We start from the raw sequence: 25606 nt of genomic DNA, 5'->3' as shown, positions 1-25606 counted from the left end.
TCAGAGGCATGGAGCAGGAGGGAAGGAATTAGGCGTCTGAAACACTTATGCAGTGTCTCAGAGATGTGAAGGACGACAGGTGTTGAATATGTTTGTTGTAACATGCAGATTTAGAACACACAGACATAAAGAAGAATTTTAGATTACGATAAATGATACTTTCGCGCCATGTAAAATTAAAAAAAAAAAAAATAATGTAACGGACTTTCCCTGACAGTATATTATTTTGTTCCCAGATTGAAATGGGAATGAAGAATCATGAACTCGTTCCTGCACCTCTTGCGGCCTCAATCGCTAACTTGCAGCATGGTGGCGTTCACAAAGTGCTCGAGGATTTGTGTAAACATAGACTGCTCAGCTATGAGAGAGGAAAACGATGTATGTAAACATTTCTTTTGTATTAAGCTGATTATATTAGCTGTTGGACATCGTTCTTCCGTGAAGTTATTTATCCGACTTCCGTACTGACGTCTCTAATGTTGGATTTGCAGATGACGGATACAGGTTAACAAATTCTGGGTATGATTATTTGGCACTCAAAGCCTTGACCATGAAGAATGTAATATCATCGTTTGGCAACCAGATAGGAGTAGGCAAGGAATCGAATATTTACGTTGTTGCTGATGAGGAAGGAAATCCATTGTGTTTGAAACTACACAGGTAATTAAATGTATATTACTATTCCTAGCTTTAAATTATGTGCTAGTGGACATATGTTAGAGTATTTGCTATTGTATCCCCATCGTGTTTGCAAATTACGCATGGCAGTAGCCCAAAACATATTAAAACACTGGTGCTGTATGTAACGAGCAGAAGAGGTCTCCGTTTGACAGTACACATGAGTCACAAATTGTACATATGAATTATGTGTCAACACATCAGCAGTGTACATGTCAAACAGCTGGTAAGTTACATTGGACACCTCTTGCATTTTTAAATATGTCTGCTTTTGTCTGTATATGTGTGGACGGATATGTGTGTGTGTGCGCGAGTGTATACCCGTCCTTTTTACCCCCTAAGGTAAGTCTTTCCGCTCCCGGGATTGCAATGACTCCTTACCCTCTCCCTTAAAACCCACATCCTTTCGTCTTTCCCTCTCCTTCCCTCTTTCCTGATGAGGCAACAGTTTGTTGTGAAAGCTTGAATTTTGTGTGTATGTTTGTGTTTGTTTGTGTGTCTGTCGACCTGCCAGCACTTTCATTTGGTAAGTCACATCATCTTTGTTTTTTTATATATATATATATATATATATATATATATATATATATATATATATATATATATATATATATATATATATATATATAGTAACTGTGAATATCATGCTTCCTGCTTTAAGATATAATGAGATTGCTGGAGATCTTGAAAACTTACCATAGTTATTATTTTTTACTTATGTGCTAGTCTTGTAACGAAATCATCAGCAGTAAAGCCTACGTTTATCTGTCAGTCTTAAGAACTTCTGTGAAGGCTGCCCTTTCCAGAGAGTTTTGGTGAAAGAAATTAATGCATGAAAACAATTGTTCTTGCAGTTTGTGTGTCATAGGTAATTCAGGGAAATGAATTAGTTGTATATTATATTTTATTATATACATTATTTGATGTCGCTTGTAATTTTATTGAGACAGCTCTTACCTTTAAATATACCTTGTTTCTCAGGCTTGGGCGTACGTGTTTCCGTAACCTGAAGGAGAAGAGAGACTATCATCAACATCGGAGAACTGCCTCGTGGCTTTATCTTTCTCGTATTTCAGCCACAAAGGAATTTGCATACATGAAAGCTCTGAGAGACAGAGGCCTGCCTGTTCCTAAACCAGTAGATTTCAACAGGCACTGTGTTGTTATGGAGCTTGTAGATGGGCATCCCCTGTAAGCACTAACTATCTGAAATTACCATCTGTAGTGTTTTTGTGGTAACAGAAGTAAAGCTGTAAAATTTATCAAGAACTGTTTTTGACTATTTCTTTGCATTATTTTTTCAGGTGTCAGGTTCATGAGGTCAAGGATGTTGAAGCTCTGTATGACGAATTAATGAATTTGATTGTCAAGCTTGGGAGTCATGGTGTGATTCATGGAGATTTTAATGAGTTCAACATTATGTTATGTGAAGATGACAAACCAGTTATCATTGACTTCCCACAGATGGTATCCACATCTCATCCAAATGCTGAAATGTGTGTATCATTTAATAACATAGTATCACAGAGGAATAATGAATCTTTGTTGCATTTGTTATCACTAGATAGGCTACTCCCATGTAATTATTATTCCCAACAAGTGATTAAAAGCTGCTTTTTTGCTATACATATTTTTATATACATAGTGTGATACGTAATTGCTGGTAAAGACAAGTGTTAGGTGGTGTAATTATCTGATTTTGATTGGAATAATATTTACATTCACGTGGGTCTGACATGAAGGAAGGAATCTTTGCTGTCAGCAAAGCAAGAGCCAGCATTCAGAGTTCCCATACCACATGAGCTAGAGATTCTTTCTTTTATATGCAGTTGGCAGCTAATGGGCCAGCAGCCCTCCTTGGTGTGAGTAGAGAGCCATTGGTCCATTTGGGGAACATGTGATTACAGGTGTTACTTATATCTGAAGCCTGACATATTGATTGATATACTTATACCTCCAGTACAGATAGCTTATAAGGAATTGCAAGTTCATTTCTGTTTGAAGATGTGGCGTTTCATTTGGTCATTTCTGAATTTTAAGAGCATGTGCTGTGACACATGATTAGTTGGCAGAGCCATTGTGATAGCATATGCCTTTGTATTAATTAGCTGGAGGAGTTGTTGATGGAAGAGATTGATTTAGTGAGGCTTAATTTGAGTGAATAAACTGCGTTTCTTTCGTTGAAATGTGAAGTGTGACTTTAAACTGTTACTCTGTTTTCTCTCTGTGGAGATTTCCCACAAGATTGCTGGGGCTCAGATGAATTTGGTACATTGACTGTTAATAGTATAAATTTATCAATCCAATGATAGGATTTTGCCACGTTTCAGAATGCATTGAGATTGCTGCATATAAAATTGGTGTAGGAAAGATGACTATGTTAACCTTGTCTTGCAGGTCAAAGTGAGACCCGAGACTCTTATTAAGGCTGTTTTAAAGTTGCAGGACATACTGATACACATTAAGACTTTTGCTATGGAAAAGATAATCATAAAATTTATGAAAGCATTGCTTATATTGAACTCTGACTCATGTTTACACACATGTCGCTCCTTAATATCTTTTTCAGAGGTGTGTTCTGCATTTATGTTCATTGTGATTGTCACAGTTTTGTAGATGTAGAGACTTGAGTGAAGTAACTACCTCTAAAAGTGATTTTTTCGCATGTTGTAAATAATAATTAAAAATTGCTGTGTCTGACAGGTGCGATTAGTCAAACAGTTTGCTTCAAAAAATTCCTGGACAGTTATTGCATTATGGGACTGTGTGCGCTAAAGGAACCAGTAACCTGTATCACCCTTACTTGTCTATGGACTGAAATCTTCTAAGATACCTTATATTACACAATTGTTGTCCATGGCTTGACATTCATTGGACCATCTAGAACAACTTTGTTTCGTTACATGCTAGCATTTTTAAACTCCCCATCTCAAGGCTTCAGCTAGCTGCTGTTTCTCCACAACATCGAAAATGGACAAATTTCATAGTAAATAAATTGGTGTGACATCATGCATATCATGTCTAGGCAGTCATAACAAGCATAGCCATAAATGCCATCCCTGCCAGAACCCTGTATGCCATACTTGTAGCTGAAGAAAAGAATATGGCTCATATCTGGAATGGCCACTAGATGGCAATGCCTGAATACAGTGCACCAGTTCACAGCAACAAAGTAGTGTGCAGCACGGCCTTTGGAACTCCCAGCCAGTTAATCATTATGCTGGACGTCAATGCCAGCAGAGTTCTGGGTTGAACAGATATTGCAGCGTGATTTATTAACATGGACACATACTGGTGGCTGGGCTCTCCACTGCTCCAGCCACCATAGCGGCAAGTGACTTCATACGGTGAACAAACAATACCACACAAAAGGCCAAATTACAGTGCAAGCTTGAGTATAAAAATGTACATTTGGTGCTAGCACCTTTAGTAATAGCTTCACCCATAGTAGCTAACATATGTGCTCTTGATGCTTTTTCATTGTTTGCTTTTTAGAATACTGAGAAAGTAAATTGCGCTTGTCACACCACACCGTTCAACCACTTGAAAATATTGTGGTGGTACAGGCAGATGTTTCAGTTTGATCTTGGTCACAGAGAAAATTTTACAGCTCACATATCCTCAAATCCTTGGCTCAATCATAGTTTTGAAAAGCTTGTCTAGTTCCATTCACCATATGTGAGCTGGTAAAGGCAGATCTGGACAGACTACAAGGAATGGGAGCTTTTTCACCCATTACATCTAATCAGTGTGTATCACCCATGGTAGTTATTAAGAAACTTATGACGTTTATGTATTTGTATTGATTTTAAGGCTACCATCAATGACTGTAGCAATGTAGACTTCTATCCTATTCCAAGGCCAGAGGAGCTGGGGGTCAATAGTTTACTAAAATTAAGTGGATGTATACTTAAATTACCATCAAATCTAGAAATCCAGAAACTCTTTAGAGACACTGTATGGACTGTACAGATATAATAGGTTATCTTTGTTTTATGAATATGCTGACCATATTTCAACGATATTTGGAAGAGATGAGACTATCTTGACAGACGCCAGAAATCTGCAAGCACTCATTGATTTGTCAATCAAGTGGGTTACATTGTTGTCTGGATGAATGTAGTTTTTCCAGCATACTTTCACATATTTCGGTGGTATATGAAGTAAAACTGAGGTAATATCAGCTTCATGCAAAAGCAGTAATCTTCTATCCCCCCCTACAACATTTACAGCCATTCCTGCTGAAAGTAACATCAAATGACAAATTCATGCAGTACATTGCTCAGGTAGCTCATCTGTTAAACCTGTTATGCAGAAATTATATTAGTTTTAAGGTGGTTACAACTTGCCAGAAGGTTTCATGCAGTTTAAAACGTACCTATGGTCTGCTCCCTGCGTCACAATCTGGCAGAACCCTGATGATACCCATCAGTGTGTCACAGTATGCAATCAGGGTGGTTCAGTTGCACAAAAATAATGAAGGCACAGAGCAACTTTTGTACACCTCCAAAACATCAATGGCACAAAGAACTTATTGTTGAATAGTGAATGAATCACTAGCTATTATTCATGGCGTCAAGGACATGGGTGGACAGAGTACTTAATGAAAGTAGCATACATGTCATATCACATCTATTTCTTCCTCCGGCACAGTCTCTACCCCAAGGATGGTGTCATTATGTCAGCCATGGAGGACACAATGTCAGGTTATTAGTCCAAAATGCACAGGCCAAGAATTCCAAAGTTCGCCCACCAGTTACATTCAGACATGACCCACATGAAATAAAGTGTGATGACGCGTATACTGGCCAGGTGTGGATTAGGAAATAGGAAGAATGGTCTGGTCTTGTCACACATGCTGCCTGAGTCAATCAGCCACCAAATAGCATTTTTCCTCATGGCCAACATTAGAGCACTCATAGGAAAGGGTGCATATTGATTCTGCCAGACCGTTCAAAGGTGCAGTGTTGTTTGTGGTTGATGCTGTCTCCAGTTTCCCATATGTCCTTGGCTACCTCCCTGGCAGTGATCCAGGCCCCTCACAAACAATACTCATGAGAGAGAATATACCATACAATTGTATCAGACAACATCTCTAAGTTTGTGTCATCTGAGTTCAAGAATTTCTGCCAGAGAAACAAAGCATCCTATGTCACCACTGCTCGTTACCAACCGGCATCAAATTCAGAAGTAGAGTGGGTGGTAATCACATTATTTGAAAACTCTTGTGGCAAAGACAGTGCAGACTCAGTCTCCCATGGATGCTTTAATGAGCATCCTCATGCTCCAATGGTCACCCACTATCACAGGTTACAGTCCAGCAGAACTGCCACATGGGCACTGGTACTGTTTGCTGCTGGGTAATCCTGAGCACCCAGAGCTCGTGGCTAACACCATATTACCCTGCAGGCTCTCATGTAATGGTTTTGCAAGTTCAACCACATCCTCGGATGGACTGTAGGCATTGTAATAGGCAATCAGGGGCATCAGTTATTCTAAGGTGTGGCAGGCCAAAACAAACTGGTTTGCCCATATAGCAAGCTGCAGCTGCGACTACAGAAAACCAGCGTACCACCTGAGAGCCACGTGAACCCTCTGATCGCCCCATGATTGGCTGCTGCCTCCTCCAGACCCCTCTCACCCCCACCCAGACCCCCCACCCTTTGCTTCAGCCAGCCGTCATTCCTGCCTCCATGTGTACATTGCCATAACCTACATTTTTATGCTCATCCAGCAGTATCACTACAATCCAAGTGAGACAAGCATACAGAGGTTGTGTCACACACAATTTCGACCTTCACCTCCTCAGACTGAAACAGAGATGAGCTCATGAAGGCCCCAGCAGAGACTGCCCAGAAAATGCAACTGTTTAAGTGAGACTGATATCATCACACCCCATGGTGGCAGAGCTGCTGGCTGTTACAAACATCCTCCACACTTCCACATCCAATACATTCCCAGCATTACCAGTTAAAGGGAATTAGGAATAATGTACACTCATCCCACAGCAAGACGAAACAGAGATGTTTGATCTACCGCTGGGTGATATTGGTACGCTCAGTGTAGAGCATATTGCTGGGAGGCAGAGCCTGACAGAGGCCGTATGTGGCACTAGAGGCCACTGCAGATGGTGACTGCTGGACAAGCCCTCTGGCATGAAGCATTGTACAGTCTCCTCGAGTGTTTCCTTGAGTAGATCACTCTACTATATGAAGCTGAAGCTGTAAGGTACCATACTAGGCCATTGTTGACTACCTCACTGTGTAGTTGGATTTCATGTTGGATTTCTCTTTGGATGGCCCATACACTGCTGCATACCTGCTTTGCTGTGTTTATGAAATCGTCAGTACACAACTTCTGTGACGACGTACGCGTCCATCTCTGGCTGGGTACAAACTCTGAATGTAACCTTTACGTTGTGGACTCAAACACAAGCACCCCTTGTGGGCTCACCTTTGCCACATCTAGCAGACATAATTTGTTTTTATTTTGTGGGATACAAAATACTCGATAGATGAATTTCTGACTATACATTGTTGTTGTGGTTTTCAGTCCTGAGACTGGTTTGATGCAGCTCTCCATGCTACTCTGTTATGTGCAAGTTTCTTCATCTCCCAGTACTTACTGCAACCTACATCCTTCTGAATCTGTTTAGCATATTCATCTCTTGGTCTCCCTCTGTGATTTTTACCCTCCACACTGCCCTCCAATGCTAAATTTGTGATCCCTTGATGCCTAAGAACTTTATACCAACCAGTCCCTTCTTCTTGTTAAGTTGTGCCACAAACTCCTATTCTCCCCAATTCTATTCAATACCTCCTCATTAGTTATGTGATCTACCCATCTAATCTTCAGCATTCTTCTGTAGCACCACATTTCGAAAGCTTCTATTCTCTTCTTGTCCAAACTATTTATCGTCTATGTTTCACTTCCACACATGGCTACACTTCATACAAATACTTTCAGAAACGACTTCCTGACACTTAAATCTATACTCAATGTTAACAAATTTTTCTTCTTCAGAAACGCTTTCCTTGTCATTGCCAGTTTACATTTTATATCCTGTTTATTTCGACCATCATCAGTTATTTTGCTCCCCAAGTAGCAAAACTCCTTTACTACTTTAAGTGTCTCATTTCCTAATCTAATTCCCTCAGCATCACCCGTCTTAATTCGACTACATTCCATTATCCTCGTTTTCCTTCTATTGATGTTCATCTTATATCCTCTTTTCAAGACATTATCCATACCGTTCAACTGCTCTTCCTAGTCTTATGCTGTCTCTGACAGAATTACAATGTCATTGGCGAACCTCAAAGCTTTTGTCTCTTCTCCATAGATTTTAATACCTACTCCGAATTTTTCTTTTGTTTCCTTTACTGCTTGCTCAATATACAGATTGAATAACATCGGGGATAGGCTACTACAACCCTGTCTCACTCCCTTCCCAACCACTGCTTCCCTTCAAGCCCCTCCACTCGTATAACTGCCATCTGGTTCTGTACAAATTGTAAATAGCCTTTCGCTCCCTGTATTTTACCCCTGCCACCTTTAGAATTTGAAAGAGAATATTCCAGTCAACATTGTCAAAAGCTTTCTCTAAGTCTACAAATGCTAGAAACGTAGGTTTGCCTTTCCTTAATCTTTCTTCTAAAATAAGTTGTAAGGTCAGTATTGCCTCACGTGTTCCAATATTTCTACAGAATCCAAACTGATCTTCCCCAAGGTCGGCTTCTACCAGTTTTTCCATTCGTCTGTAAAGAGTTCATGTTAGCATTTTACAGCTGTGACTTATTAAACTGATAGTTCGGTAGTTTTCCCATCTGTCAACACCTACTTTCTTTGGGATTGGAATTATTTTATGCTTCTTGAAGTCTGAGGGAATTCTGCCTGTCTCATACATCGTGCTCACCAGCTGGTAGAGTTTTGTCAGGACTGGCTCTCCCAAGGCTGTCAGTAGTTCTAATGGAATGTTGTCTGCTCCCGGGGCCTTGTTTCGACTCAGGTCTTTCAGTGCTCTGTCAAACTCTTCACGCAGTATCGTATCTCCCATTTCATCTTCATCTACATCCTCTTCCATTTCCATAATATTGTCCTCAAGTATATTGCCTTGTATAGACCCCCTGTATACTCCTTCCACCTTTCTGCTTTCTCTTCTTTGCTTAGAACTGGGTTTCATCTGAGCTCTTGATATATATACAAGTGGTTCTCTGATCTCCAAAGGTCTCTTTAATTTTCCTGTGGGCAGTATCTATCTTACCCCTAGTGAGACAAGCCTCTACATCCTTACATTTGTCCTCTAGCCATCCCTGCTTAGCCATTTTACACTTCCTGTCGATCTCATTTTTGAGACGTTTGTATTCCTTTTTGCCTGCTTCATTTACTGCATTTTTACATTTTCTCCTTTCATCAGTTAAATTCAATATTTCTTCTGTTACCCAGTGATTTCTACTAACCCTCATCTTTTTACCTACTTGATCATATGCTGCCTTCACTACTTCATCCCTCATAGCTACCCACTCTTCTTCTACTGTATTTCTTTCCCCCATTCCTGTCAATTGTTCCCTTATGCTCTCCCTGAAACTCTGCACAACCTCTGGTTTAGTCAGTTTATCCAGGTCCCATCTCCTTAAATTCCCACCTTTTTGCAGTTTCTTCAGTTTTAATCTACAGTTCATAACCAATAGATTGTGGTCAGAGTCCACATCTGCCCCTGGAAATGTCTTACAATTTAAAACCTGGTTCCTAAATCTCTGTCTTACCGTTATGTAATCTATCTGATACCTTTTAGTATATCCAGGGTTCTTCCATGTATACAACCTTTTTTTATTATTCTTGAAACAAGTGTTAGCTATGAGTAAGTTATGCTCTGTGCAAAATTCTACCAGGCGGCTTCCTCTTTCATTTCTTAGCCCCAATCCATATTCATCTACTATGTTTCCTTCTCTCCCTTTTCCTACTCTCGAATTCCAATCACCCATGACTATTAAATTTTCATCTCCCTTCACCACCTGAATAACTTCTTTTATCTTATCATACATTTCATCAATTTCATCATCATCATCTGCAGAGCTAGTTGGCATATAAACTTGTACAACTGTAGTAGGCATGGGCTTCATGTCTATCTTGGCCACAATAATGCGTTCACTATGCTGTTTGTAGTAGCTTACCCACATTCCTATTTTCCTATTCATGATTAAACCTACTTCAGCATTACCCCTATTTGATTTTGTATTTATAACCCTGTATTCACCTGACCAGAAGTCTTGTACCTCCTGCCATCGAACTTCACCAATTCCCACTATATCTAACTTTAACCTATCCATTTCCCTTTTAAATTTTCTAACCTACCTGCCTGATTAAGGGATCTGACATTCCACGCTCCAATGCGTAGAACGCCAGCTGCTTTCTCCTGATAACGACGTCCTCTTGAGTAGTCCACGCCCGGAGATCTGAGTGGGGGACTATTTTACCTCCGGAATATTATACGCAAGAAGACACCATCATCATTTAACCATACAGTAAAGCTGCATACCCTCGGGAAAAATTACGGCTGCAGTTTCCCCTTCCTTTCAGCCATTTGCAGTACCAGCACAGCAAGGCTGTTTTGGTTAGTGTTACAAGGCCAGATAAGTCAATCATCAAGACTGTTGCCCCTGCAACTACTGGAAAGGCTGCTGCCCCTCTTCAGGAACCAAACGTTTGTCTGGTCTCTCAACAGATGCCCCTCCTTTGTGGTTGCACCTACAGTACGGCCATCTGTATCGCTGAGGCACGCAAGCTTCCCCACCAACGGCAAGGTCCATGGTTCATGGGGGGGCGTCTGACTATATAGCATCTGTATATGGTTGGGCAACATTTATCAAATGTTGTTGTAGATTAAGGTTAAAAAATAGCTATGAATTTGCCAAAAAATGAAATTGGACTGAGTAAGTTACCTTGTTGTTTATCTTGTTGGCACTTTATCTAAAGTTTCCAATACTTTAATTTTTTGGTATGTATTTAACTGCACTTTAAAGACTAAAATGCTGTTGATATTGGCACTCTCCTGCATGGATGGACTGATTAAGCCAGTGGACTGTTTATGACACTGAATCTGTATTAAGCAAAAGTTTTTTCAAATAGGTGTATAACCATAATGCTCACATGGTTATCTTGACTATAGAACATCGTATTCCAGTTGAGCTAGTGCTCGAGTCTTAATCACCCATTTCCTCCTTCCCTCTTCCAATTGTTTTCTCAGTTCTGTCTTCCTTTGCATGAACAGAATGTACATAGTCTCATTGACAGGGAAACTAAATTTAGGGGGGGGGGGGGGGGCGGCAGCTTTAAACGGGGCATTCCATAAGGATCAGGACATGGATTGTTACTGTATTTGGCATTCACAAATGACTTACTAAATATGTATAACAACGAAAATAACCAGTTTTGGCACAACATAATGCAACATGGTAGAAAAAAAAATAAAATAGAAAAGTCTCTCCTTACCGGGGGTTCTCGGTGACTTTCTGAACTCTACCTGTTTTCCTAAACCTCTTCAGTCCTTTTCCTGCACCCCTCTTTCTTCCCCTTCAACCCTTATGCCAGGAGGAGAAGTCACTGTCTCTGAAAGCTTTCATAAGTAAAACTTTTTTCTTTTTTATATGTGTGTTCACCTTCTGCCACTTCGTGAGTAGATTTTTTATCTATCCAATTAAATTATTAAATATGTAGGAGAACTCTTATGGAATTGTTAAGTTTGCTAGTAACATAAGGAAACCTTGTCGGTCCAAAAAGTTTCAAGACTGGAGTAATAAAAAACAGAAGTTAAGATGGTGATTGTAATGCTTCAGGTGTTCTAAATAGTCGCTCCCCACTTGAGAACATTGCACAGAATGGTCATATTGTCAGAAAAGTCCTCCTTTCGGATACTGTGCAACTATGGTTACCAAATCACCTGGGTTATCTGGCTTCTACTTGGTTATCAATGTTCTTTCTCAACTCTGGTTACAAATTTAAAAAAGAAAATCCGTTTTTGGACTCCCATGTCAAGTTCTGTGATGTGAAGTGTCATCTGGCAGACTGAAATCAAAACTGGAAGGAAATTGGAAGAGATAAAAGCATAATGAGATTTTCACTCTGCAGCGGAGTGTGCGGTGATATGAAACTTCCTGGCAGATTAAAACTGTGTGCCGGACCGAGACTTGAACTTGAGACCTTTGCCTTTCACGGGCAAACATCCCCCAGGCTGTGGCTAAGCCATGTCTCCGCAATATCCTTTCCTTCAGGAGTGCTAGTTCTGCAGGGTTCGCAGGAGAGCTTCTGTAAAGTTTGGAAGGTAGGAGACGAGGTACTGGCAAAAGTAAAGCTATGAGGACGGTGCTTGGGTAGCTCAGTTGGTAGAGCACTTGCCCGCGAAAGGCAAAGGTCCTGAGTTTGAGTCTCAGTCCGGCACACAGTTTTAATCTGCCAGAAAGTTTCAGATAAAAGCATGTTGGCAACAATTCTGGCACTCATTGATTGTTGTGACATGATGCCTTGCTCTTACACTTAGCTACTATGGAGTAACTTTTGTGCTTTCCTGCACAAAAGTAAGTTGGAATTTAACATGTATGTGTTCGATGTTCATCTTAACTTGTTACTTAAAGCTTGACTGTTTGTGCCTACATTTTATAATTAATGGAATCTAGGTATTGATGGCTCCAGTATCAATCTGATTCTGTATACATAGTGTGTAGGGTCATGGCAGTAATGAGATGCTGAAACTGACTGTCTAAATAAAATAACTTCTAGGATTGATCCTTCATGTAAATATATACTCTGTTGTTTTGTGCTAAGTTCGTATTGATATAAAATCACCCATGATGAATTTTTCCAGGAAATAAATGTCCAATTTTTTTTGCATCCACATGTCATTTTTGTTGGAGACTCAAGGTGTGTGGGACAAACTTTGTGTGCGCGCACCCACACACACACACACACACACACACACACACACACACACACACACACACACACACACACTCACTCACTTTTCTCTTCTTCAAAATGTTCTGAAGAATGTCTTAAATCTTGATGTTGCGATTTGTTACTTAACAACTTTAACACATTATGGCCACATGTCCCCTACTTAACACTGCCTACTCACAACCAACTGGTCGAATGTGCATCTGTTGTTTACAGTTGTTAATTCAAGTTGCCACAGTTAATTACTGCACTAATGTCACTTATATGCCAGGAAAAAATAAGTGTCGGAACTTTTTGGACGGGCAGTTATTACTCAAGAACCTAGCAAAAAACACATAGCCAAGATATCAATTGATCAGGATTATATGATACGCTGTAGAAAATTTAGACATAAAAACTCCAATCTCTAAATGAAATCACATGTCTAAAATTTGTAAGACAGTGGGTACTGAAGTATGTGTTCCATTGTTGGTGTTGGGCTTGTTGAGATTCCCAATTTCTTGAATTGTTGCATGAAAGCTTGTTGAATACCTGTGTACGACAGTGTATTAACACCACTCTGAATTCTAGAGATGGATACAAAATCTATTTGAAAATTACTTTTGTGTCTTCTGTTATGGTTGTTAGATGACAGTTAAGATGAAACTGATTTTTGTCACCAACAAAAATCGTTGAGTAAATATACGGGTAAGTTGTGTAAGAATTCAGAGATCCTTAACAATGACTTTGAAAGATAGGCAGTTATCTGGTTTACACAGTATTCTTACTGCTTACTTTCATTGATTAAATACTTTATTTACTTTAGGTGCTCTGCCCCAAAAGAGTATCACATATATTTGCTATGTAAACTTTAGTCAGTTTATCATAAGAGTTTACTTTCCTGTTGGCCCAGTTTCTTCATTCTCTTGGACCTCAACTTTCTTTCTTTGTCTGAAATTACCCTTCCCATTGTTTGTCTTGGTTTTTTTGTCTTTGATTTTATTGATTTTTGTCTTTTTTTTAAATATCATGTTGTAATTGGTAGTTCTTTTATACCTTCCGTGATTTTCATAACCTGTTTCACCATTATTCTTCAGGCGGTTCTCTTTCCTGGTATCCTCATTAGGTTTTTGAAGAAGGAAATGGGTTTCTTCCTTATTGTGCTAGTTTCTGGTTTAATTTCTGTGTAGACTGTTAATTAGAAGCTAGTCTCAAGAGTCCACTTTTTTGGTGTTTTCATGTTTATCCATGTTCTGATTATTGTTCTTTTTGTCTTGAGAATTGCGTCTATTTCTGAAGTGTTAATTGTTTAGAAAGCAGTTTCACTTACATACTTTTTTGCTTGTATAACTAATTTGTTGTGCTTTAATGTTGTGACTGTTGAGAGGCATTTTTGTTTTTGTATTCTTGATGAGATATTGTGATTTTGTCAGTTTTTTAAATTCTGTCTTATCACAAAGGTTTTCTATTGAGTTTAGGTATTATGACTTCTCCAACATATTTAAATTTGTTTAAAATTTTGATTTCCTGTTAAATTTTGATTTTTTTTTACAAGGGGTGGGCCAGTTAACAAAGGGTATTTCTGATTTTTCAAAGGATTTTCTAAGGCAGTTTTCTACAAGATCTCCTGCAGTTATTAAATATGTTGTCTAGTTTCCTGAGTGGTGTTGGACTGGAAAACAAGGTCATCAGTGATTCCCAGGCAGTTAACTTTGTATTGTCATTGGGTCTTACAATTTTGATATTCTTGAAGTTAACCTTGTCCCATTCTCTCACTACGTATCTCAATGGACAGTTGAACATCAGTGATGATCCATAGTCTCCTAAATTTTTTTGTGTCGGGAATTATTCAGAAAGTACTTGATAAAATCTATTATAAACTTCTGGATCTTATTTTATCTTGCTCTTTTGTTAAATTTGAGGTCTATGTGAAGCTAATTCTTATATGTAATGACCAAAGATGAACTGACACTATCACTTGTAGTACCTGTAGATTCTCTATTACATGATGTGTTAATTGGTAAATCACGTGGGTGCTTTCACATGTGGCTCTGCCTTTGATCATGTACACCTTCCGGGTTACAGGACTGGAGTAGGAACAGCCATGGGTACCAGGATGGCCCCCTCGTACGCCAACCTATTTATGGGTCACTTAGAGGAAGCCTTCTTGGTTACCCAGGCCTGCCAACCTAAAGTTTGGTACAAATTTATTGATGACATCTTCATGATCTGGACTCACAGTGAAGAACTACTCCAGAATTTCCTCTCCAACCTCAACTCCTTTGGTTCCATCAGATTCACCTGGTCCTACTCCAAATCCCATGCCACTTTCCTCGACATTGACCTCCGTCTGTCCAATGGTCAGCTTCACACATCCGTCCTCATCAAACCCACCAACAAGCAACAGTACCTCCATTATGACAGCTGCCACCCATTCCATATCAAACGGTCCCTTCCCTACAGCTTAGGTCTTCGTGGCAAACGAATCTGCTCCAGTCCTGAATCCCTGAACCATTACACCAATAACCTGAAATCAGCTTTCGCATCCCGCAACTACACTTCTGACCTGTCACAGAAGCAAATAACCAGAGCCACTTCCTCATCCCCTCAAACCCAGAACCTCCCACAGAAGAATCAGAAAAGTGCACCACTTGTGACAGGATACTTTCTGGGACTGGATCAGACTCTGAATGTGGCTCTCCAGCAGGGATACAACTTCCTCAAATCCTGCCCTGAAATGAGATCCATCCTTCATGAAATCCTCCCCACTCCACCGAGAGTGTCTTTCCGCTGTCCACCTAACCTTCGTAACCTCTTGGTCCATCCCTATGAAATCCCCAAACCACCTTCCCTACCCTCTGGCTCCTACCCTTGTAACCGCCCCCGGTGTAGAACCTATCCCAGGCCCCCCCCCGCCCCCCCCCACCCCCCCCCACCCCCCCACACCCCCCACCCACCTCACCTACTCCAGTCCTGTAACCCGGAAGGTGTACACGATCAAATGCAGATTCATGTGTGAAAGCACCCACATGATCTGTTAATGTACACGATACACATATACCATCATACACACATTTTCTCAGTGTTGACAAGCTGCTATCATATTTCACCTTCTAGGAATGTGACGCCCGGTTTTGCACAATTTCATAGAACTGCATTTAAATTATTTTGTCACCATTCATTTCATGTCAGTGAATTTAATTCTGTCGACAAATACATCCCATAGTGACTGTCAATATTCCTTAGAAGATTTTTAAGTAGAAATTCTTTTCATTCACTCACACATGATGTTCTGTAAATCAAATGCTATGTCCATAAATGGAATATTTTGTACCCTCTGAGCCTTTGGGTCTGAGTGAAATGACCTGCCCCTCCTTTTTAACCTCCCTGAATCTATCATTCCTTTCTTTTTGAGGAAGGAACTAACAGTTGCAAAAACTAAGCTAGTGTTTTTGCATGTGCCTGTTGGCAGCACCTAGAATTTCACCTCCTTAAACTAATGACTGGGCACCCATTCTGTCTCCTTGTAATTATGTGAAACTAAAGATTTATATTTTCTTCAAAAAATAATATTCATTCCTAAGTAGGCCTGTGTAATGAAATAAGTATAGAAACTTAAAAATAGTTTGTTATAACCAGTGGAAAATAAATCTAGCAACCCAAGAATTATGGGCAACAACAAATACTCTAGAGCAGGCTCGTCCAAACTGTACCCCTGGGGCGCCAGCGCCCGCGATCGCCCGCGGTCTGCGCCCCGGGCGAATTTGTGTGCTGCTGCAGTGGCCGAGCCGTGCCGCTTAGCTGGCCGTGCGGACCGCCCGAACGCCAGCCGGCAGATATATTTGTTCGTCCGTTTTCCCTTCGGACAGAGGATGTCTCAAAAGTGCTTCAACTAGAGCTGATTGACCTACAGTGCCATATCCGCCTGAAGGACCGCTTTCTTATGTGTAAAACTTTGGATGACTTTTACAGCTGTCTTCCACGAGAGAAATATCCTCTTTTGCACAAGCACGCGGCCAAAGTTCTCTCAATGTTTGGTTCCACGTATATTTGTGAGCGCTTTTTCTCTCTTTTAAAGCTTGCTAAAACTAAGAACCGTTAATTCCTTGGTGATAAAAATATGACCAATTCTTTGAGGTTAGCAGTCTCACGGAATATTGTACCAAGCCTAGACAAAATCGTTTCCTCGAAAAAGAAAAACATGTAAAATGTTAATTGTCTTCTTTAACAATGTTGGCTGTAAGAATTAAAGAGCTTTATATCCTTAATTCTATTTTAATAAATTTTCAAACTTGGTCAGTTAAAATTATTACGTACAAAACAGCAAACTAAGGAACCGATTTCTAAACTCTGAAAAGGGATACAAAAAATTGTAGCACGAAGTATAACAAAAAATACTTACTTGTAACTACTAACAGTAACAATGAGACTCTATATCCCTTACATAATATTAGTTCTAAAATAGAATATTTTGTTTACGTTAGATCTGACCGCGGGACAGTCCAGCACAGAGCAGTGGTGTGCGGTCTCACTCGACCTGCAGCTCTCTCTCTCTCTCTCTCTCTCTCTCTCTCTCTCTCTCTCTCTATGCCGACACTACTAGCGACACACGGTCGCGGACGGGGCGCTGAACTACACTGTCTTGCGACCGCGGGGCGCAGGCGTGCCCGCCGGGCGCAATTCGTGGATGAGCCTGCTCTAGAGATTGGTCATGACCAAACAGCAAACACAGTGTATTGCTTACTTTAGTGGTTGATGTTACTGTGTTACATTGTTTACAGGGGTGTGTAAAATCTCAGTGGATTGTAATTTGTTAATGAAGCATTAGCAACAGGTTTTATAAAGTAAATTTTGTCTTTGTGAACAGGTTCTTTAACAGAGATGTCAACTGTGTCCGTGATTTTTTCCGAAGGCGATTTGGATATGAAAGTACGCTGTATCCATCATTCAGCGATATCATGTAAGAGATGTTTCTTGATATTTACTTTTTATATTACTTCATATATCAGAAATAAAATGTAGAGTAGACCAGGTGAAGTAGCCAACCCATAATTGTACACCCTCTGAACTGTTAGAAGTTGGATAGTTGATATAACTAGCAACCATTGTAATTTCAGTAAACAAATGTGCTCAAAGCTCTTAAAAGGAGACTAAAGGTGTAATTCCCTTTGTAGCACACTGTGCAGAGGAAAAAAAGGCTACAAACAATTTTTTGTACTGTCGTTGTTCAGTCATTCTGTGCATAGTCTTCGATGAAATTGTCAGTAATTGAACATTAAATCCTAATCTTCCTTTTTCTCATAAACGTTATCTCTCTTCCAGGAGAGAAGATACTTTGGATGTTGAGGTCCTTGCCAGTGGTTTTACACGGCAGATGGACAAATATCTCAACATTGAAATGGGCGTTGAGGAAGATGACAGAACTGGTGACCTTGAGGATGACAGCAGTAGTGTAAATGTGGATGAACTGAGACAAGAAGTAGAAAATTTAGTACAAGAGGGATCATCTCAGATGTCTGACAAACAGAGAAACGTAACAGAAGCTCAGACTGTGTACAGCTTGTCTGAAAGAGATGTCAAGGTAGAAAGTATTAGCACATGTGATGAAAGGACTGGGAATCAGGGTTCAGTAAGTGAATGTAGTTGTGTTGACGCAAAGCAGCAACATACAGAGGAGGGTGGAAATGAACACCTGCAGAAATGTGAAGAAAATTATGAAAAATTGTGCCAGAACACTGCAGAGCAATTATCTAGGGTCATTAAATTTAAAGATGAAATTGAAGAGCATGATAAGGAGGATTGTGAAGGCAGTGCCATGGGCCTTTCTCACAGTGATTATAGTGATGATGATAACACAAGGGACTGTAACAGTGTAACGACAGGCTCATTTGACACTCGTAGCTTTCGCAGTACGTCCACTGCTGCAACAATTGCTCCACAGGCCATCCAAAGTCGTGTAAAGAAGTCATTGATGAAACGAGAAGCAGTGCTGGCTCGTCACAGAATGCGCGTGAAGGGGGAAGCAAGTGCTGTGACGCGTGCCCGCAGGGACAACAATGATACCATCAAGCAGTCAACTGGAATATGGGGCTGGGCGTAATATTCCTTAGCAGGCAGAACTCAAGAGGTGAGTGTGTTTAATGTGTCAAGTCAAATTATGCAGTAGAGAGTAGTGTAAGAGGGACTGAATGGTTCAGTCATTTAGATCCAGTCCCCTCCCCCATTGTGTGTGTTGCATGGGCCTCAAGCTATTGCAGCCTTTCTTCTCTCCTTAGCTGCATTCCCTTCCCCATACCCACTCCTCCTCCTCCTCCTCCTCCTCCTCCTCCTCATCCTCATCCTGCCCCCCTCCCCCCCCCCCCCCCCCCGCCCCCTTCTCCCTTGGTGTTTTCCTTTATGATGATCCAGCTATTTCCTTAGTTCCGCTATTCTTTTTTGGTCTTGTGTCATATGTTTCCACTCTCATTTTTTTTATTATTGGCTTTTTCTGGTACCCCTTGGAGTTTGACATCCATTCATAAATTTTGTTTCAGTGGTGTGAACCATTTGGGGAAGAGCTCCCTCCCTAGCTTCTCTGGCATATGTTTCTCTCTCCCCCTTCCTTCCCCACTAGATCACAAGCACATGTAGCCAGTTTGTGGGGTGGGGCTGTTAAGTATGACAACACAGGCATGATACTTCTACTACCTGAGCTGCCACCACCTCGTATACGCTGAGGAGTAGCAGCTCATCTTCTTGGGGCTTTGGAACTCCCAGCAATGACACCCGTGTCAGGTGACCTTTGCCACAGTGCAGTGGCGTCCATAGAGTGAGAGACTGATCAGAGTCGGTGGTACAAGGCTGTCTGCTCTGCACATGAAGTGTGCTAAGCTCCATATCTCTGGCCGCTCTTCCGTGGCCGCCTCTTGAGACAGGAATGGTTCTCTCTCTGCTCCTGCTTTTGCTTCCTCAGACTACTACTGCCTGGCCACCCCATGGGAGAAGGTCCAGGCCCACCAGCTCAGGGCGAAACCCTTTCCCTGTTACTTGGTTTGTTCCAGGCAAGATGAGGAGACTTTTGCTGCTATCAAACTGCTCTTCTTTCGTAGAATGTACCAAAGATAAGTTTGGTAAAGTTGGCTCACTTACTAATGTGCGAAGTGGTTCCCTACTGATTAAGACCTCTTCTCTCAGTCAGCCCTTTTGTGCACTTAGGAGACATGTTCCTTTACACCACAAACCAACCAACCAACCAACCTGGTGAACATTATTCCTCAATGGTCCTTACATAAGACTCAGGGCATTATTTTCCTCCTTCTTCAACCTAACAAGTAACTCTGGACTAATCTGGCATGATGCAGCATTCATTTTGTCCAGTGAGTCCAGATAGGTCCTAAGGGCAATAACATTGATACTGGTGCTTTCATCCTGGCTTTTGAAGGGTGCTCTTCTTGACAAAATCAAAGTTACAGTTTACCGTTGCCATGTGAAGCACTATATCCCACCTCCAGTGTCTCCAATTTGGTCACATATCTTCGGGATGGGAGGCGAATCCTATTTGCGGGGACTGCAGCTGCTCTCTCCATGTGGCGAGTCCTTGCAAACCACCGTCCAAGTGTGTGAACTGTTCTGGTCCACATTTTCCTCACTCACAGAATTGCTTGATCTCTAGAAAGGAAAGGAAGCTCCAGGAATTCAAAACTCTCGACCATGTAGCCTACTCTGAGGCCCAACATAAATTTGATCATCTCTGCCTGATATCTTTGATGTCTACATTTACTTCTATTGCCTCCTCCCCCTCTCCCTCCCCTTTCCTCCTCCCTGGTGGTTCCCATTCCCTCCCCTTATGGAACCAATCCTTCTCCTCAGCTGCAGAAGAGACTCTCTTCTCTAGCACCCTCGAGGAACCCCCCTCCTTCAGGATAAGAAGCCTCCAATGGAACTGTAATGGTTTATATTGGCACCTTCCAGAATTGCAGCCTCTTATTTCTCTCTACTCTGTAGCTTGTGTTGTGTTTGAGGAATCTCATTTTGTGGGTACTCATTCACTGACTCTTTTTGGTTTCTAAGCCGTCTGTTGGATCCAGGTTGGCCCTTTGCGAGCCTCCCGTGGTGTCGTACTTTGGTCCACATGGACATTGTTAGTTCCTGGTTTCCTCTTCATACTGCACTGAAAGCGATGGCTGTTCGGGTCCATTTAGACTCTGTGATAATGAAATGCAATCTTTATCTCTCTCCCCCCCCCCCCCCCCCCCCCAAGCGGCTCATGGTTCGTTCATTAGTCTGTGTGTGGCACCCACAGGACAGTGAGCTATTACAGTCCATTCTTCCTTTCAGGGCTGCTTTCCCTTCCCCGTGCCCCTCCCTCCCCATCCTCACTACTTCCCCACTATTCCCTCCTTCCCCTCTCTGTGTTATTACCTGTTTCAACCTGGTTATCCCCCTGGTTTCTTGTTTTATTTCTCCTTACCTTTTCCCTTTCATCCTTCCTTTATGGCGTTTTTGGTCCTCCTTTGGGATTTGACCTCCACTTCTATGTTTTCTCTCCGTAGTGTGAGCAATTTGGAGAACCACTCAGTGGTATGGATTCCTTTCCTCCCTTCCTTCTCCTGTTCTGTCTCTGCTGTAGCCCCCCACCTCCCCACTAGGTCACAAACACTTGTAGCCAGTCTGCGTGGTGGGGCTACTGTGTACCCATCTGGCCCCCCCTCACAACACAGCGATACCTGAACTGTTGCCTCTCCACGTATGCCTAGGAATCGTCGCTTGTCATCCCAGAGCTTCAGAACTCTCAGCAATGTGGCCGCTGTGCCAAAAAGCCGTTGCTATGGCTAAGTGGTGCCTACCAGGAGAGCCCTTGATTGGAGTGGCAGATACTTTGTGTATGAAGCATATCATGCTCCAAAAATCTGGCCGTTATTCTATGGCCATCTCTTCAGTTGGTAACGGATCATTGAATGCTGCTTCTTATGTCCCTTTGGCCTTCCGTTCCAGGGCTGCACCCGGGGATGAGTGCCAGACCTGGTCTAAGGATGTACGGGGAACATTCGCCGCCACAGAGCCATTATTTTTTGTGGAAAATGTCAAAGACAAGATTGGCTAAGTGCAGTGTCTCAGTAAGATGCAGTCGGATTCCTTGTTGATCAAAACTACTTCTGCCGCCCAATCTGCAGCACTTTGTGTTTGTGACCATCTTGGCGACATCCCTGTGTCCATTACACCTCACCAGTCTTTGAATATGGTCCACGGCATCATCCCTTTGAGGTCTTCCAGTGGTGTCTACACACTGTACCGTACGGATACTATTAGTACATGGATCCCACTTCATACCCCCTTGGCAGCAGTTGCTGTTAGAGTCCACTTGGACTCTGCAATCATAGTTTGCAATCTCTGTCTTCCTCCTGACAGGCCACCTACATATGCTGTCCTAACTGCCTTCCTTCAGTAACTCCACCCTCCCTTCCTCTTCCTTGGGGATTTTAAAGCTAGTCACCCTTTGTCAAGCAGTGCTTTTTCATCTAGTCAGGGGGGGAGGTCCCTCATTGACCAATTTCTTGCAGACCACAACCTTTGCATTCTTAATGATGGTTTCCCTACTCATTTTAGTGCAGCATATGGCACTTTCTCTGTGATTGATCTTTCACTCCCTTCCCCTCCCCTTCTTCCTTCCATACAGTGGTCATCACACAATGACCTCTGTGATAGTGACCACTTGCCGTTGATTCTCTTGTTCCCTTCCTGACTCCCAATGATCTGGTTACCACCCTGGACTTTCCTCATGCTGACTGGCTTATGTAAGCCTCCTGGGTCATGTTTCCACCTTCTTTGTCAGGTTGTATTGATGAAGTCATCCATGATCTGTCCAATAAGATAACCCACACTGCGAGCATTGCCGTTCCCTGCTTTACGGGCCATGTTCGCGATCGACCAGTTCCATGATGGAGCACAACCATTGCCACCACTATCCGTGATCATCTTCTAACATATTAAGCAGCACCTGTCCTCTGCCGCTCTTTTTACCTTTAAACATCTTCACACTAAAGCCCGCTACTTAATCATTTAGAGCAAATGGGTGTGTTGGGAACACTTTGTCTCCTCTCCTAGGTTCTTCTGTTCCTCCATCACGGATGTGGGCTACACTCCACACCCTCCAAAGTCGTCAGCAGGTTTTCCATTATGCGCCTTGCACTTCCAGGTGGCCTTTGTACAGATCCATAAGTTCTCGCAGAACACCTCACAACCTGTTTTTGCGACGGCATTGGTGTCAGCCTCCTATCCAGCTGCCTTCCTCCTCTAGAAATAGCGAGCTGAAGCTTCCTTCTTATGTTTTACCCATTGCCAGGTATAATCCTATAGTGAACCTTCTGTGGAAAAGGAGCTGCTTCCAGCCATCTTCTTCCCACATCAGCTCTTGACTCTGATTCCGTCCATACCAATTGCTTCAACATCTCATTCCTCCACAACACCCGTATCTCGTCCAGGTATTTAACAGTATTTGGCTCCAAAGCATTTTCCACTCTCAATGGAGAGGCAGTATTATGGATCCTATCCTTAAGCCTGGCAAGGATCCATCATTCCTTGATAGTTACTGGCCAGTCTGTCTGACCAATGAACCTTGCAAGTTACTAGAATGGATGGTGGCTTGTTGGCTCAGTTGGGTCCTTGAGTTTCAGGAGCTCTTATCTCCTTACCAGTGTGGCTTTCGGGAGGTATGGTCTCTGATTGATCATCTGCTTTGAAAACCACAGTTCAGCACAAGCCTTTTTTCAGCACCACCATCTTGTTCCAGTTTTCTTTGATCTTCGTAAGGCCAACGACACAGCTTGGTGCCATCAGATCCTTCTTACACTCATGATTTTTATTCGCTAGTTTCTGTATCACTGGTCATTCAGAGTCCAGGTTCACACTGTTCTGAGCTCTCCACAGACCCAGGAGAATGGCATTCCACAGGGCTCCGTATTAAGTGTCCTTCTACTTCTCATCAGTGTTAATGGACTTGTGGCCTCTGCTGGACTGTTGGTTACCCCTGTCCTGTATGTGGATAGTTTCTGTATTTGGGCAGATTCCCACTCCGTGGCCTCTGCAGAATGACAGTTCCAGGATGCCATTTGGCACACTTTGACGTGGACACTCTCGCACGGTTTTCAGTTCTCTCCCCTAAATAGAGGGTGGTGCTTTTCTGTCACTGTACTATGGTCTTCTTGATCTGGAGCTCTATCTCAATGCCCAACATCTGACCGTGGTCTCTCAGTTCTGTATTTTAGGTCTTCTTTTTGACAACAAGCTTACTTGGTTGCCCCATATCCGTCATCTGAAGGTTGACTGTTTTCGTAAATTCAGTGTCCTTTGCTTCCTTGGCCACACCTCTTGGTGTGGATCGTTCAACCCTTCTCCACCTTTTTCAAGCATTGTCTCTCACCTGGATTATGGTTATCAAGTTTCTGGGCAAGTGGCCCCTTCCACACTGCTCCTCTTGGACCTTGTTCAGCATCGTGGTATCCATTTAGCCAGTGGTGCCTTTTGCACTAGCCCTGCCCCCAGGAGCTCAGTGCTCTTTGGCATGTTTGTGCATGGATATCATGGGGCCCCAGCCTTTGCAACATATTTTCCCTTCCATGCTGCATGTCTGTCCTCTTGCTATTCTTTTTCCCCTCCTGTGAGGAACATATCTGGGGTGTTTTTGGGAATGCTCCCCACTGTCTGTAGCTAACATTCAAACTGTCTTACCACTGTTTTTCGTTCCTTTTTCCTTTCTTCTTTCACTTTCTCCTATCCTTCCTCCACTTTGGCGTTTGAGGCTCCCCTTTCTTCTTCTTCTTCTTCTTCTTCTTCTTCTTCCCTGTGCACTCCTGAAGGCTGGCCCATGCATCTGACGTGTAACAGGTGACTGGGTAATGTGTAATTCCCAGCCCCAGACCAACAGATAGGGTTCACACATACCCCGTAGTACAGGTGAGGCCCAGGGAGGGATGATTACCTGAGCTGCTACCTTCCCAAAATGCTGATTGGTCCCTCTGTCAGGTGATAGGGAGGTGTGACCTGAGGTGGGAACAATCACCTAAGATGGGTGTACCCCCTTGTGAAGGAGGCCCACAGTTGGAAGGAGTGCACCATCGGAGATGCTGGCAATTGAGGGGGATTTCCTTGCAATGAGCCAATCGTCATCTTTGCAGTCCAAATCTACCAGACAAATGAAATGAAGCTCCTGATTCAAAGACCCTCCCAGCTGCACCACGGTTCCTCGTGTTTTCACGTACTGAAGACAGTCAGCCTTTCGCAATGGTAAATTCGTTTATTATTCAGAAAGGTGTTTATGCAATTGCCGGCCGTATGAAATCCTGCTCTCGTTTATGGAATGGCAATTCGCTTTTGGAGACTACATCTGATTCTCAACCAAAACAACTGCTTGCCACTTCACTTCTCCACGGCTATCCTGTTTGTGTCAAGGGCCATAGAACTCTGAATTCTTCGTGTGGTGTTATTTACAGTTGCCTGCTTGACTGTCCAACCTAGGCCGAAATACAGACAAACCTCTCTGATCAGCGAGCCTTTGCCATCCATCAGGTGATGAAAAATGTGGATGCCTTCTTAGTGCCCACACACACTCTTTTTCTCACTTTTGATGGAGTGGTGCTTCCATCCAAGATCAAAGCAGACTAAGAAGTTATTACAGTCCAACCATACATTCTGAAATCGATGTGCTGCTACAAGTGTCATTGTTTTGACCACACTCGAATGTCTTGTCAACACCCAGCCAAATGTGTAACCTGTGGTAGGGATGCACATGAGGGCGATTGTCTGCTTCCTTCTCCCCGCTGCTTCAACCGCAGTGGCAACCATACCCCCTCCTCTCGAGGTTGTCCCGTGTATCTTGATGAGCGAGCTGTCCAAGAGATCCAGGTTAAGAAAAAAGTACCTTACACGCTCGTTCTCCCCATGAACCATGGACCTTGCCGTTGGTGGGGAGGCTTGCGTGCCTCAGCGATACAGATGGCCGTTCCGTAGGTGCAACCACAACGGAGGG

The 25606-nt window shown here is 42.4% G+C and overlaps 1 protein-coding gene across 1 annotated transcript in view; it reads left to right on the top strand.

Moving 5' to 3' along the window:
• LOC124622573 (serine/threonine-protein kinase RIO2) overlaps positions 1–25606 on the top strand; it is an 81532-nt gene that overhangs the window by 469 nt on the left and 55457 nt on the right. The window contains exons 2-7 of the mRNA XM_047148321.1: positions 237–378; positions 492–660; positions 1660–1869; positions 1983–2174; positions 17471–17563; positions 17926–18730. Of these exons, the coding sequence (XP_047004277.1) occupies positions 237–378; positions 492–660; positions 1660–1869; positions 1983–2174; positions 17471–17563; positions 17926–18703 (1584 nt within the window). The 3' untranslated portion in view covers positions 18704–18730. The remainder of the gene's footprint in view (positions 1–236; positions 379–491; positions 661–1659; positions 1870–1982; positions 2175–17470; positions 17564–17925; positions 18731–25606) is intronic.

The sequence above is a fragment of the Schistocerca americana genome, chromosome 7, assembly GCF_021461395.2.
Source record: "Schistocerca americana isolate TAMUIC-IGC-003095 chromosome 7, iqSchAmer2.1, whole genome shotgun sequence".
Classification (NCBI taxonomy): Eukaryota; Metazoa; Arthropoda; class Insecta; order Orthoptera; family Acrididae; genus Schistocerca; species Schistocerca americana.
The sequence above is the reverse complement of the archived record's forward strand: the minus strand, read 5'-3'. Positions and strand labels throughout refer to the sequence as shown.